The sequence below is a fragment of the Hyalella azteca genome, unplaced genomic scaffold (assembly GCF_000764305.2).
Source record: "Hyalella azteca isolate HAZT.00-mixed unplaced genomic scaffold, Hazt_2.0.2 contig2797, whole genome shotgun sequence".
Taxonomy (NCBI): Eukaryota; Metazoa; Arthropoda; class Malacostraca; order Amphipoda; family Hyalellidae; genus Hyalella; species Hyalella azteca.
In genome coordinates, this window is record NW_025933058.1 from 468513 (window position 1) to 485096 (window position 16584).

General features: G+C 37.4%; 1 protein-coding gene across 1 annotated transcript; it reads right to left on the reverse strand.

Annotated features, from left to right (window-relative positions):
• Positions 1-854: 854 nt before the first annotated feature.
• LOC108664423 (coiled-coil-helix-coiled-coil-helix domain-containing protein 7) lies at positions 855-4978 on the reverse strand. The gene is made up of 3 exons (XM_018151001.1): positions 4840-4978; positions 1843-1941; positions 855-1580 (listed from the first exon to the last, which is right to left on the reverse strand). Exons 1-3 carry the CDS (start codon positions 4945-4947, stop codon positions 1485-1487), a joined length of 303 nt encoding a protein of 100 aa, XP_018006490.1. The 5' UTR covers positions 4948-4978; the 3' UTR covers positions 855-1484.
• Positions 4979-16584: the final 11606 nt, after the last annotated feature.

Sequence of the window (16584 nt, forward strand, 5' to 3'; positions counted from 1 at the left end):
CAGTCGCAGTTTGATCAGAACGTTTCTGCTCGGCTTTCTTTGCCTGTTCCTGCAGCACGCACTCTTGTACGGCGCTCTCTGGCAGGGCGGTCTTACCGCACACCTTCGTCAGACGGCGCTTGATGTCGTCGCATTTGGCGCCACTCGAGGCTAAGTGCATCGCAACTGCTAATTGTTCCTCCGGTGAAAGATCCATTGCGATGACACTCAACTTTAACTTAGCATTGATGGCAATAAATGTTCAGCTTACAATCCAATATATGTCCAACAAGCAAGTTTTCCTATCATGCTCTGCAGAACTTTTCGCGCAAGATGAGACGAATAATGCTGCGGTACAGAGGACTTTGGCTCCTGTGAATAATCGGTACTGCTAATATCTTCATAAGTTTTGGGAAGATAATAAATTACACTAAACAAAACGGCCGAAGAATTTCATCAAGAATCGTCCAAAATGCCAAGCCTCAAATTTATCATGAATGCATAGGGCTCCTTCATTAACACACCTTTCTTGATTTCGGGCCTGAGTCATTTTGATAACTTAAAAGAGAAAACTAAAAACCGTCACAATTTGCCAACAAACATTGGTTAAAGACACCATTGTTATTTCGCACTGATGTATAAGTGAAGATAACACGACTTGGAGCAAAAGCAACATGAAAAGAATTTTTTTACAAATTGCTATGTATCGTCTACGAGTTTAAGATCTTTTTCAAACTTGTTATATGAACAGGAGAATGTTGACCTACTGGCCTGTGGTGCTTTCATTCACCTCAACTACAGAGTCTAAAGGTACTGAGGTGGTCTTAAATAAAATCAAAGCTCTAGTGCTAAGAACAGGTAAATGAAAGCAGTTGTGCTAAATACTTTGTATCTCCAATATTTACAAAGCTGAAAGCATCTGGTGAAGGCTTAGCATCTAAATGTCATACAGTGAGCAATAGAGAACATTTTACGAGTTAGTACTATCAATCACTAGCATGCAGCAAATTATAAAGCATTATTGGCTAGTAGGTAGTCATTAAAACAAGGTCTCATAAACTGAATCCCTTCTGACAATGAGACAGTAAGTATATATCAAGTTCATATAGGCTCATCAGAAGATAATTTTTTTCTGAGAATAACATAAAATGGCGATAAGCTAATAAGAAAATATCCACAGTAAGAACATTAAAGATGGCTCTTGTGAAAAGGATAATATGCCTTGAATAATGTGAGTAATATGTATGTGACCTTTATTCTTAACTAATGATTCTGTAACTAAAGCAGTCAAACTGATACCGTAATTTAAGTGAAAAAATTACATTTTCATTCAAAGCTCAAGCCTTAGCCAATGACTTGAAAGTTAACATTGATAATAATCATTAGCAGGTTCCTGCTTGATAGAACATCAAAGAAATTTTGTTTTTCAAATCAACTTTTATTACTTTTGACAGCACCAGTAAAAAGAAAAAATATTTAAGAAACTTTTCACAAAGAAGTGAAACTTATAATTTCTTGCTCAGCAAGATTGCTGGACGTTCTTCAGGAGTTGGCAGATATGGCTTTAACCCAGCACGTCGTCGTTGAAGTGATATATCACCCTGAATAGATAAAGAAGATTCAATATTCTAATAAGGGATTGAAAGTATATGAGACTGACACAATCTTTGAGAATATCTTCTAGAAAAAGAAATGTGACATTACTTACTTTGAGAGATAAATTTATTCTTAAAGAGTGATTTGGCTTTTTCATTTGAATTAAAAATATGCAAATGAATTTTTATTCAACAGCCAACAATGGCTTTAGCTTCTATCATTAGGTCATACACACTAAACAATTGAAGCTCTAACACTGCAACTCACCCAGAATTTTTTGCAAACTTTGTAGTTCTCAAAGTAGGCTCTACATATTGCGTGATCAAAATTATTTCTGTCCAAACATTGGTGAGTCAAATTATGCTCCTGGAAAAGGAAAGAATAAAAATTTATCAAGATCAATAGATGTTCTGCAGATTTTAAAAGAACTTTCCAAAAGAAAATGAATAGTAACTTAATTACCGGTACTATATAAGCTTTGAACTGCATTGTTCATACTTGATCTGAACTCAAAAATGATGAAAAATTATAATTAGGCAGTCATCAAGGATACCAAACTGATTTACACTAATTATTTTCAATATTTTACTCAAATCTTCTAGCTCCCAAAAGTTGCCCATCACATTAATTATTGTCACTTTAAATTTTAAATTTTTACCATTGCAAAAATCTATTTCAATCTGAAAGAAGAGCTACTGGTGGAAAATTAGCTTTAAAAATAAAAAATGCATCATACTAAAAAATTTAGAGCTCACAAATAAATATTGGAATACCAAAATATCAACCAGAAATTGAACTCTACAAACACTAAAATTCCAATAAAATGAAATCTCACACACCAAGCATCAAATTCTTATTTACAATAGATGAAATTAAAAATATGGACCTGATTTGTGATGGAAAATTGAACTAAAATATTCATTCATCTCCTAAAATGGAAAGTGGATAGAAGCGATCCATACACAAAGTGAAGATACCTATGTATTCTAATTTAAAATGTATAATTGCCTTTTGCTAATTTATACAATGGAAATTTAAAAAAACAGCTCTTTTTGTGATTTTTGAAAATCAACTATGAAGCTTTCTCTTTTACCTACAATTTTTGGAAATAATTGACCAGTATTCCAGAGTGGTTAATAACCTACCAAACCAGGGGTCTCCAAAACTATGGACCGTGGCTAAATTCCATCCAGCCTGCCAACAATGTCTTGTGGAGTTGTGGTCCAACATAATATGTACAAAAATCCAGCGTGGCACTTATTTCTGGTATTGTATGAACTAAAAGCAATAAATGGGCGTGACCAGCCTGTGAAGGTTTCAGAAAGCTGGCTCTTGGCCCTTGGAGAAAAAAGTTTGGAAACCTCTGTTCCAACCATGGATTTTTATCCAAATTATTAATGCAGTTTGCTTGTATGTATTCTATTATGACTTAACATTTAAAAAATGTGCATGTTGCTATTTATATGGTAAAATTTGTGTTTTGGCATAATATGGATAATTAGCATACCAAACGAGTTTGCAGATTAAAAATGGCTTTTTAACACGTTTTTCTTAGCTTAGCTTCGCGTTTGTTTGTTTGTTTGTTTGTTTGTTTGTTTGTTTATTGTTAACATTGACAACAAAAATTAGCCCACTTCTGATTGCTCTAGAGATCTGAAATTTGGCATGCAGGCTATTTTCGCCTAACAATTTCAGATACAATCATAAAAACTAGCAATTAGAGACCTAAATTAGCTTAATTGAGTAAAGTATATATATATATATAGTATGTATATATATATAGTATGACGTGCGGGCGCTGACGCTGCGTATCATCGATACGTACGTGAAGTCAAGTAAATTGGCTCGCAACAACGTTTTTCATGTGTAGCAACGGACTAAAAAGGAGAAAATAAAATACTTAAAAAAAACTTTTTAAAAAATCACGTTTTTCTTGTGGACTAAAAAATAGAAAATAAATTAGGGCTCACCCCAAAAAACGTGGGTCGGGCTGTACATTCACCATCAAATTTCCAAAATTTGTGTGTTGTGTGCTTTTTGCTTTAATCATAAATCTGCCTGACACACGTTTTTTGGGGTGAGCCCTAATTTATTTTCTATTTTTTAGTCCACAAGAAAAACGTGATTTTTTAAAAAGTTTTTTTTAAGTATTTTATTAAAGCTTGGAAAGAGGATTCATAGCACAAACAAAAGCGACAAAAAATCCATGAATTTTGGTTCTAAAATTCCAGTCAAGGCTTATAGAGTAGATACTTTTAAAACTAGGTTATATATGTATTATAACATTATACTATACATAACATGATAATTGAGGTTGTATACAATAATTTTGATATACTAAGAGATTAAAATAAGATTGATTTGAATAATTAATTCTGTTTTAAGCTCTAAAAGTGCAACTCATAGTAGTTCATAGTAGGCTAACATAACGGATTTTGTGGCAGCTGGCAATTTGTCTAAAACCATATAGGTACTACATCTTAGCCTTAGGAAAATTTTTTCTAAATTTGCAGATAAAAATTCTTTTTAATGATTATTAAAAACTAGGGTAAACGCGGTATATTCCGACATCGTAGGTAATTCATTTCCATTCTAAAGGCTTTTTAATAAATATGGCAACATTATGTGACGTTTCATCATTGCTGACGCGTAGTGAAGTGTTTTGAGAGTCATGTGAAGGCAACAGAACTTACGTAATGCATACGGTTTTTTTTATAGTTTTTCATTTCTCGATGCGTCCTTAAAGTGTCGGAATATACCGCGTTTACCCTACTAGTGAAAATATGTATTTTATTCCAATCTTAAAAAATGAAAATAATAAATAAAGCCTCAGTAAAAATTTATACCTACTTGTGTCAGACTGTCAGCCAACAGCTGTGATGACACCATGTCATGCTCATGGGCATGGCGTAATGCCATGAGCATGAATAAACTGTTTTAAATGCCATGAGACTAAACAGTTAAACTGTTAACGCCATTGGCAATGACAGTTTAAGCCTAGTCTCATTCAAAAGTGCCTTCTGCTCAAATTAAATTTTGAAATTAAACTGCATTAGCTTAAGCCTTAGCTACCATACCGACGTAAGAGAAAAAAACTTGTATAGTAACTTTCTGAATGCCATTATAATTATTTAAATAGGGTTAAGTTAAAGTACCAAAACCATGAATACTTTTTTACTAGCCTAGTATCGTTTGACCCAAGTACTATCAATGAAATTATTCTATTCTCTGAGTAAATTGGAACACATGTTCGATCTTGCTCACCTTAACACAGGGGTTATTGCGGTCGTCGAGCGCCCTTGTGAGTTTTTCCCGACTCATTGCATGGCCACCGACGGCCCTGCCAGTCGGTTTGTTTTCCGTCATATCCATGGCAACCGAATGACATCCGTTTACGTGGATGTCCAACGAATGTCCGCAACTGTCGACCAATACATGAAAAGTTGTACGTCATAGTAGAAAATTTACGAATATAATAAAACTGATATATAAGGATCATCTACTTAAACTGTCTTATAAAACCAAACTACAATCTGCCCGTGGATATATTTTTCGTTGTCTTATTGACCTCTCGGACACTCTTGCGGCCTGTCCTGTGGCCGGTCCCCAAGATTCAGCAAACATGGAAAATCTGTCAAACTAATGATCGCACCTCGATAAAACTTTGCACATGCATTCATTACGACCAAACTGTAGTGCTCGGATCGTTATTTTTCCCAATTTTACCTTCGTTTCTACTTTAAATGGTCCTGCGGGCCAAAATTAGAATACAATAGAATTGAAATGTCGGCACTAAAGAAATTAACCCACGGTCTGTTGCCTATTAGCAGTGAATATGCGAATATTTTCTGAACTACAAAAAATTGCACGAATCTTTTAATATACATTTCTAATCACCTACCGCTAATGGTGCGAAACTCGTGCGAAAATGACCAAGTAAGGGCCCATATATGAGTCATATATTATATTTACGGAGAAGCGGCCGTTATTGCTGCGGTCGATTGTCCAAGTTGCTGTGAACATAAAATATATCCCAAACTAATGAACGCAGCTCGATGAAATTTTGCAGATTCGTTCATTAGGACCAAAGAGTGATTTACGGTCTATTATAGCCCTATATGTATAGGTCAAGGTCATTTTTTAGCGCATTTTCTCATTTATGGAAAAAAGGCACTATTGTGCTCGCCATGTCCGTCTGTCTGTCTGTCCGTCCGTGACCTCAAGTTTTCGTCGACGAGTAAATGCGCTCTCTGTCACTCACTGCAGTGAGTACTGAGTTATATTTTTTTTGACATTGCCTTCGTTTGCGATGTATAATGTTGATCCAAGAATAATTTTTATTTAAATATAATATGGTACTTGGTAAATTACAAATGGTTTCGACTAGCCGGACTTGTTTTAACGCTTTTGTTTTTGAAGTCTCTAATGATTTACCGAATAATATAATAATTTCAACTGTGTTTTGCAAATGACAATGTCATTTTTAAATGTAAGGAATGATGCTGTTGCTTGCGTAGTTTGATCGCTTGATTACATATTATGGAAATTCAGACTGCAGTTGGAAGAGGGCAACCCTCACTGCAGCAGAGCTGCCAACCGTCCACCAATATAGCCCCTATCGTGGTTGCCACTCTTCAGTCTCTTGCTAACTCTTGCGTAGGTGTCGCAGCGCCTCGGGTTTCGAGGTGCGCAATGAAGTGCAGCGTTTGTCATTCAAATTAGAATTGGTGGTAATTAACTCTAAAACAGCCACAAATACCCCCTTAATTGGTATTAGTTTTTATGAATTCAAAACCTTGCAATTCGGACCTCTTGCACTTAATTTGGTCAGCAAACATTTACACTGACGTAGAAAATTTGAGCTATAGACTTTGTAAGAACCCTGAAGATTGGATGCAAAGTTCATATCGATATAATTGATGACTATTCATGAAAGCCTCTGAATCACTGATGTTAGGGAGGTACTAAATCAAGGACAGTACAAATACGTGACAGTAGAGGTGGATACAGCCCAGATAGGGGTGTCAAAAATCGCCATGAGAATTGTGATTTAATCTGAAGGTGAGTCAAAGGATAAATTTTGTTTTTGTTAAAAAAAAATAACTAGGAAACTGAAAATTAAATAAAATCAAGCCGTTGAAGTGATTCGCTATAAATTTAACTTTTTAACATAATGGGATGATTTAACATTGCATATCCTTCGATAAACCTATTATTTACAAAAGGTACAAATTAACTAAAATTTCACTCGTGGAAAAAATTGCGTTCATTATTCGGACTATCTGCATTTTAAATTAGATTATGTACATGTTTTTAATTAGAGATCTCTATTTTCTTCAAACTAATTTATAAACTTTAGTTTAAAAAATTTTACGCCACATGTAGTGAAGGAGAATGCAAAGGAAATGTGGTGGCCATTGTACGAATATGCAAGTGCGTGCACTGGTCAATTGCAGTGCGTTCGGTGGAGCTAACAAAAGCGTCCTTCAATGAACGACTCGTTGATGGCTGGCAAAGTACCGCTTAACTTGCGTTCTGTTCTCGCTTTTTGTCATCTTTTCTGACTTCATCATCTAGGCCACCGCTTAACTAGCGTTCTGTTCTCACTATTTGTCATCTTTCCTGACTTCATCATCTAGGCCACCGCTTAACGTACGTTCTGTTCTCACTTGTTGTCATCTTTCCTGACTTCATCATCTAGTCCGCCGCTTAACTTGCGTTCTGTTCTCGCTTATTTGTCATCTTTCCTGACTTCATCATCTAGGCCACCGCTTAACTTGCGTTTTGTTCTCGCTTTTTGTAATCTTTCCTGACTTCATTATCTAGGCCATCGCTTAACTTGCGTTCTGTTCTCGCTTTTTGTCATCTTTCCTGACTTCATTATCTAGGCCACCGCTAACTTGCGTTCTGTTCTCGCTTTTTGTCATCTTTCCTGACTTCATTATCTAGTCCGCCGTTTAACTTGCGTTCTGTTTTCGCTTTTTGTCATCTTTCCTGACTTCATCATCTAGGCCACCGCTTAACTTGCGTTCTGTTCTCGTTTTTAGTCATCTTTCCTGACTTCATCATCTATCTAGGCCATCACTGCGTGCCGAATCCCGAGAACTTGTTGTATTTAATTAGCGTAACATACTGCAGTTCACACGTTACAGTGAGTGTCCACGTAGGAGATTTTATTTGTCAGTGATAATGATACAATTAACATTTCGTATATATCGTAAGATAAACACCAAGATTTACACAAGGGCTTGCAAATATATCATATTAATTAAAAAAAGACATATGTGCATCATATAAATATTTGTATGCACAAACCAATTAGTGAAACTGAGGTTACTGCTTCAACCTCGCATGGAACGCAGCTCTCAGTGATCACGCCCAGTGAGCCCAAATCGCGTCTGCAGTCACGCCATCCTGCTGGTTTATTCTAGCACCACAGCTATTCTGCTACGTTTATTCCATCGCCATAGCTATTCTGCTGCGTTTATTCTATCACTATATTCGAGCTTTCCTTTGTTGTGACAGCCTGAGCTGTGGGTATGGAGCAATTAGCTTTAATTACACAAGCTAGGCGTATTTTCTGCCCTGAACGTAATTGCAGGAATCGGGCAAAGTTTTACATCACAAAGATTGTTAATTGTGGCGAGGGAGAATCGTTTTCTGCGATCCAGGTTTGGCCTTGGCTATTAAAAAAGCTGTGGTCATATCATAGGTTTGAAACAATATTCTTTTATGGAACAATATTCCAGAGAAAAACATATCGGGACATATTTTACAAGCCGTAGGTCAGCGCGTTTTTAAATTTCTCAAGAATGGTTACTATATTTATAAAAAAGTTGTTTGCATATAAAATGTAGACTTTAATAGGTATTCACACTACAAATGGCTTTCTGACTCACCATTAATACTGAGTAATTACACTTTAATTTATAGTTAAAACTCTTGGATATGTGAAACCGAAAGTTCTGGTTCACTAAAAAAAATCGAAGTAATGTCGCTTCAATGCTTGTCTCTCGGGGCTTGGAAAGTTCATTAAATTTTAACATATGGAATCAACAAAAAAAAAATTATTGGTAAATTGTGAATGACATTATTCAAAATAAACTCCATCTAATGCAAAATTCTATGTATTGTTACCGTAATATATCAATTAATTGAGTTGTGTTTATGTAATAACGTAAAAAACTTTGAAGGATTTTTTACAATAAATTGCATTTAATCCGTTGATTGGATGGCTGTTGTGATGATTGGACTAAGGCCGACCTTGGCTGATCTTTTTATCGTCCATTGGCATCGATTGACGCTGCCTTGACGTTCGTAGGTCAGGATATAGAAACAGAATATCATCTGAGCGACCATGACAGATGCGAGTCAATCACCACCTCCTAAATGACACGGTAGAACTTCCACCTGAAGATTGCGGTAGTAAAGTGTGACATTTTTTACTGGTCCCTTAAAATCTGTTTTCTATTTGTAAAGGTTTGTGCGTTTGTTTGAAGCCTGACGCTGGAAGTGTATGGAGGCTGATAGGATTTCCGTATGACGAGATTCGGTATAACGAGATTCGGTATGACGAGATTCGGTATGACGAGATTCGGTATGACGAGATTCGGTAAGACGAGATTCGGTATGACGAGATTCGCAGAGGTGGGAAGTAGCGCGCTACATGTAGCGGCCGCTACATTTTCAGAAGCGGTAGCGGTAGCGGCGCCACATTTAAGCAATAGTAGCGGTAGCGGTAGCGCTCGCTACATTTAGAGCACGTAGCGGAGTGGTAGCGGCCGCCATATTTCAAAGTAGCGCTGCCCAGCTCTGTAGATTCGGTATGACGAGATTCGGTATGAATGGAATAGTCATTTCCCCTGATATTCAAATTTGGTAGGATACAAGACGAACCCTCTAGCAATGCTAGGCTATGCAGCTAGTATGTAATTAGTGCGGACACTAGAATAATATGGCAGAATATGTTCTTTTATACAAGTTAAATTCATTACCAAAGAATGCAATTTTATAAAAAGGTTTCATGTTCGATGAAATTGCAAAAACGAACAAGAAAATTAGTTTCTAAAAATGCATTCTCTGGGCATCAATCACGCTTGTATAATTAGTCAATAGAATAGAATAGAATGAAATAGAATAGCAGTGTCGGCACTGAGGAAATAGGCCCATGGCCTGTTGCCGATTCTTGAACTTTTCGTGACTTGATTCACAAGGGATCCGGCCTTTGGAACCCGATCTTTCCATAGCTGACGATTGATTGAGATAGCTGCTGGACTTATTGCCTGGTCCGTAATTTGCTAGGCATTTTAAGACTGAACATATGCTCCTGCATAGCTTCGTCTAGTCTGTTTTTGAAGATGTTCATACTCGGAGCGTCAAAGATGCTATCAGGGAGGCTGTTCCACATGTCGGTGACTCGAAGCGAGCAGAAATGTCGCGTGGATGTGTTACAACGCAGTTTTTTTTAGTTTATAGCCGTGGCCATTGGCGTTGCTTCTAGTTTCAAATTCTAGTACATAGTATAGAGTGCAGTATTATTTACATATAAAGTTAACAGAAATAATGGGACTCTTAACCTGATTTAGCGCTGTAAGGAAGTGCTGGGAGTAGCAAAGGCCCCGGGGATGAGAAATTATGTTTGTTTACTAGACGGCTTATCTCCAGTCCATTTGAGTGCGTTCAATAAAGTATCAATGTATCATGTATATCGTCCTCATTCGTCGCATGAATTAAAAGTAATAAGATCAAAGTAAAATGTGGTAAGAGGTCAATGAAATTGTTTTTTTATTGTTTCAACGAGGAATTTTGCGCCAAATTACCCTATTCCGTCATTTGTCTCCCATGATTTGCACAACATGTGTACTTCGGCATTTACGCGCGTTTAAAAATGGGTCGAATACCGGGGTGATAGTCGCTACTTGGGAGCCAGCCAAGTGCCTCGCCTTTGCGTACGTAAGACGCTAAATATAAAGCAAAGGATGCAGAGATAAAAATGTGAATCGTATCGGAGAATAATCAAAAGAGAGCGATAATGTACTGTGTATCATTTATTTTGGTGGCATCGGTGCAGCTGAATAGAGCCTCTTCTGATAATGAGATATATCAGTCATTGTCAATATTAAGTCATTATCAGTTTCATTACAATACCATTACTAAACACTTTTATTATTTTTGTAATAGTTGTTATTTTGATCCTTCCACAGCTCTCCGGATCACAATTTGTGCACCCCACCTGGCCCACCATTCTAGCACTAATTAAGCCTCCGACTAGTTGCCTGAAATGAGGTTTTCGGGCGCTGGTGCAGCGGTGGCCGAGTACGCTTGGCAAGAGACTTAAATTCTTCTTCCTTGATACGACTTATGACTTCCGAAGTAAGCCTCTTTACGCACTTCGATATGCAGGTTTGTTACCAAGAACTTCGAAGAGATGAGCCTAAACTCCCTCCGGGCGTGGAAGGCCCCGACGAGAAATGGTTGCACAAGCAAACCCGAGTCGGGGATGTCGCCATAGTTGGACACTCTGCGGCGATCAAAGACCTGCATCGAAGTGAAGATGAAGTGGCGACTTTATTACCCTGTTCCACTTACCAGACGACGTTCGGCCGTCTCAACAGGATGGCCGACAAATTGATCGAAGATGAATACCTGACTGAAAGTAGCGTGATGATCGAATCACGTTCTGAAAACCCAAACGAAACGAAAAACGAACGAAATGACTCAACGAACTTACGAAAACCGAACCTAAAACGCGAGAAGTCCCATGCTGAGTCAACGGGACGTAAGAAAAAAAGAGTAAAATTCAGTTCCGAAGTGGGCGAAAATAATAAACTCTTTGCGACGAACCTTCCCAATACAGGAGATCATTTTCAAACGTTAATCCCAGATTGCGATGTAATTACCAATTCTTCGCTCTCTAGTAAACTGAAGAGAATGCTGAAAACAAAAGTGAAAAAAGTTCATTGTGATGTAAACACCTCATTAAATAACGACGCAGAAAAGCAAGACGCACCTGCATTTTTGCATTCCGATGATGATCTCAATTTTATTGACGATGAATTTATTGAGCATGAAAATAATGTAAACCTCTGTATTGACGATAAAGTTTCAGTTCATGATGACGAAGTGCCATCACTAAGGAAGGAAAGTTGGACAATGGGTTCAGTTAAACGACAAGGTACGTTTACGTCAGACGATATTCGGCCGTTGAAGTCCTTGAAATCATCGTATACGGTTGGAAAACGAGCTTATGATGCAATATCTGACGAAGAATATTTGCAAGGGAATACCCATAATGGTATTAAGTATAGTTGCGATAGAGAATTAAAGTTTAACTGCAATAAAAGAGAAAAAGAATATGCTAGTCATTTTGAGGAAACATCACGAGTACAAAAGATAGGTGACTCAAAGTCCAAAGTAACGAAAACCAAACCGGCTTGTCAAGGAACCTTCCAGTCCGCCTCTAAAACAATTACATCGAACAGCAAAACTCGAGAAGACTCAATAAAATGGAATGCTTTCATACTAAAGAAACCTGACGAGTTGCCACAAGTGAAGAGAAACCAAACATCAATTCGGGACTCAGCGAAGAAAAAGTTAGTATGTGCATGGAATTGTGCAGTAAAAATAAATAAGCAAGACGAAAATTTTCCTGAACGATTGAAATGCTCGGCGAGATATCAGAAGAAACCGTCTGTCAAGAATGAAGAACCGAATTTTAATGAGTTGAGAACGCGCGCATGTATATTAAAAGAACAAAATCAAGCATCTTATGATGCTAAACTGATTGAAAAGTTTGAATCACCTACAAAAAATGAACAGAAAAAATCTAATACACAAGCGTATGACGTGAAAACTTCAAAGAAAGTTAAAATTGCACCAACGAATGACAAAATTCGGGCAGTGGGGCTAGTACAGCCGTTGCTACAAGGTTGTGCGAGTGCGACTTCTACTAAGTTTCCCGCCAAAACGTCTATAGTGGCAGAAGAGAAGGCGATAAAGCAGGATGGAGAAGAATCAAAGCTCATTGTGGAGAAAGAAAGGTACGTTTCGTTCTGTACCAATAAAATCACATTTAGAAAATAATAGATAAATGCAAATAGATCACAGTTTCAAGGTGATATAATTAACAATAATTATTGTATTGTTGAAGTAATTAGTTCAACGGGGATAGATGTTAGTCGATTTTGTATAGAATTATTTTGCAGAACACTTTCGTATAAATACACTAATAAAAGTCGATGAGTGATTGAATCATTCAGCAAACATGTTTACAGGTATTTATGGAACAGTTTAGTGGCTAAATTTTCTACGTATTTACAGAAGTTTGATTAAGCAAAACTCAAACAACTACCAATCTTCCCACATAGGACTGCCTCGAAAGAAATTGAACGACTCGCCACAGAACTCATGGCAATGCGACGAGCCAAAAAAATGTCTGATGATGCTCTGCAGGTCAGAAATAGTCCTTAGCAGTGAACCCTTTTTATATTAACTTTTGAAGATGTGTTATTATTTGTTACTAATACAATTTTATGAGAGATTCAAATTCTGAAAGTATTATTTGAGTTTACCATGGAAGTGTGGTTTTCAACGAATTATCGTAGAAAATGAATTTGAATTGAGAATTCGACAGGTACTACTTTAGAAATATTTGATGCTGTGTTTCACACAGTATTTCTTGAAAACAAGCGTTAAATAGATATAATTAAATCCCCGAAATTACCATAAATATTGTGCAATATGACACACTGTATTTCAATAACGGAGATTTTTTCTTGAACTCGCGTAGGCGTCACTTGAACGAGAGCGGCAACACAGCACAGAGCTGCGGAAGATCGAGGCTGAGCGCGAGGCCGCTGCCCTGAAGCTGCAACGTGAGACGCGCCACGAACATTTAAAGATGGTCAGATGATCGGCCTTATAATGAATATTATTTTTCTTATCGTGGCTAATGTTCTATATTAGTTGTCATCGTTACAAATTATACCTAATATTCTTCTAAGATTACAAAAATGATTATTGATTTGATTGTTGCAATTGTCCCGCAGATGTCGGAACTCAAGTCTCGTGAGCGGGGTATGCAACAGCTGCATAAACAGCTGCAGCAGTTGCGCAGTCAGCTGATTGTTGCTCGAGAACTCGTGAGTATTGAAACCGTGTGAAGAGAGCTCTGCTTTTTATTTTACTATCTGCTTATCAGTTATCATGGCGTTGCTCGAGATAAATTAGCTCTGAAGTTTGAGAATCACGATCCTGCGAATCCCGACATTCCGAAACGCATTCAAAACGGTTCTCTCATCCAAGAACCGTTTTAAAATTTCACGCATACCGTCATACGGAAGCTTTACAACTACCTAATAATATTTTGCCCTTACTAATTTGATACAATTTTTCAAACTCTCCCTCCATTTTTTAATGTCTCGTGCTTACATCACTGAAAATAAAATATTATTCCTCGACACGATAAGCATTTAGTATCTCCAATACCAGGCTTCAGACTTCAAGAAAACACAAAAAGATCGAGATGTGTGATATCAAGTAACATAACATAGTGATGTCGGCGCTGAAGAGTAGGCCTGATGAGGCTGATGTGGCCTGTCCCCTATTCTTACTTTTCGGGACTTGTTCACAGAAGATCTAAAATCGTGTTATTTTACCGGATCTTTTCAGGACTTACGATAGTTTGAAATAGCTTCCAGACTTCCACCGGTTTCGATATGGTGCTAGGCATTTCAAGTCTGAGCATATATTTTTCCATAGCTTTATCTAGTCTGTTCTTGAACGCCTTCATACTTGGAGCGCCAACGATGTCATCGGGTAGGCTGTTCCACATGTCGGTGATTCGAAGCGAGAAGAACTGTTGTCGCGTGGATAAGATGCAGCGCAGTTTTTTTAGTTTATTGCTGTGGACCCTGGTGTTTGTTCTTGTTTGGTCTTATTATTTGGTCTTAGTACTTATATTTGGTCTTAGTATGTATACGGCAGATTATACATTTATTTTGTGTGGCATTATTGCGTTTCATAATTTTACGCATTATTAGGTTTTCTCTTTGACACTACTGTGAATTTTCGAGTAAATATCACTTTTCCTATGCATCAGCAATGTAATAATTACTGTATATTTTGTAAGATTAGTTTTTAGTATTTTGAGTACATCATAGAATCAGGTATATAATATGCATTATGTTTAATCGAACATTAGATCGTATGAGTGTCTTTAGGAATGATACAAATGCTGAAGTTTATAGATCTCTCGGCGTATCGTACGTAACTTGTGTCTTGAATATGTGAGGCCCAATTTATACTAACTATATCCTACATTTTGATACTCAATCGAACGCAGTGATATAGTTAATATGAAGTGAGTACCGTCATGCTTTATCAGTAGCTTGTATGAGTCGCAGTCGCGGTAGTAAACAGTAAGTGATCGGTAAATCACAGTTATCAGGGAGAGGGTCGGAAATATATACATCCACGGGTTAACAGGCAGTCAGTAGAAGATGGGTATAGCCACGGTTAACAGGCAGGCAGTAGAAGGTAGTAGGAGATGGGTAGAGCCACGGTTAGAAGGCAGGTAGTAGGAGATGGGTAGAGCCACGGTTAACAGGCAGGTAGCAGGAGATGGGTAGAGCCATGGTTAACAGGCAGGTAGCAGGAGATGGGTAGAGCCATGGTTAACAGGCAGGTAGCAGGAGATAGGTAGAGCCACGGTTAACAGGCAGGTAGTAGGAGATGGGTAGAGCCACGGTTAACAGGCAGCTAGTAGATGATGTTATAGCAACGGTTAACAGGAAGGTCGTAGGAGATGGGTAGAGCCATGGTTAACAGGAAGGTCGTAGGAGATGGGTAGAGCCACGGTTAACAGGCAGGTAGTAGGAGATGGGTAGAGCCACGGTTAACGGGCAGGTAGTAGATGATGGCAGGTAGGTACCGTAGTAGGAGATGGGTAGCAACGGTTAACAGGAAGGTAGGAGGTAGGCTGTCAAGGTTAATAATGTCTGCGGGGCAGAGAACTCTGTTATTTCGTGGTTCGAAACACGTCGCTTCAGGCAGCAAGAAACTGGCATTCGACCAGAATGCCATAGCCGTGGCTTTACAAAAACATGAACCTGGAGATGCAGAGAAAAGTTCTGAATATGCGGTAAACTTTCCAAGTCCACAGGTAAATTATGTAAAAATGTGTAAAATTATTAGATTTTTTAATAAATTATTATAGTTCTACTAAATGTACGTTATAACAGATTATCACGGCGTTGCCCGGCTTGCATTATCTCAGAAATTTGTAAATCCCGTTATTCTAAATCTCGTCATCACCAACCCAGTTAATGTATTCACTTCATAATTTTGAAACTAAAGTACGCTAGTTAAATAAAAGCAAGGCCTAATCCACATTTATCACGAATCTCCCATTGTCGTCCCGTTTTGAAATTTGAGTGAAACTTTTATTTTTACATATAAATAGAATGTGATTTTTCCGTATTAAAAATCGCATTTCATATCTTTTAATCCACTCCACCCCATTTTTCAATGCCTCATGATTAAACCACTAAATGCTGATCATGCATATCTTATGTCAAACATTTCTAAGTATCTATCAGCCAACATATATTTCCAGCACCAGGCTTCGAATCTACAAACTTTGATAGATGGCGAGTAGAATATCTAAAAAATAATTGTACATTATGAAATTCTGAAAACAGATAGTCAACAACGCGTCAATTTGTTCCTTCATATATAGGAACGATTAGACATTATTTTTAAGTTAGTAACTTTTAATGGCGTGGAAAAATATTTTATAGTAGAAATTCATTTACAATGCCGACAACACGGAAGGTTACTGAATAGGCAAAACAATGTTAATTACATTCTATTCGTAGTACTGAATGCTTCGTATCTATTTTATGACCAGTGCCTTCGGTAATGTATAATCCAATGCATGCTAAACACGTAATGACTTATTTAAAACTAGTTCATTCCACAATAATGGATTCATTTCCTTATATTCGGATC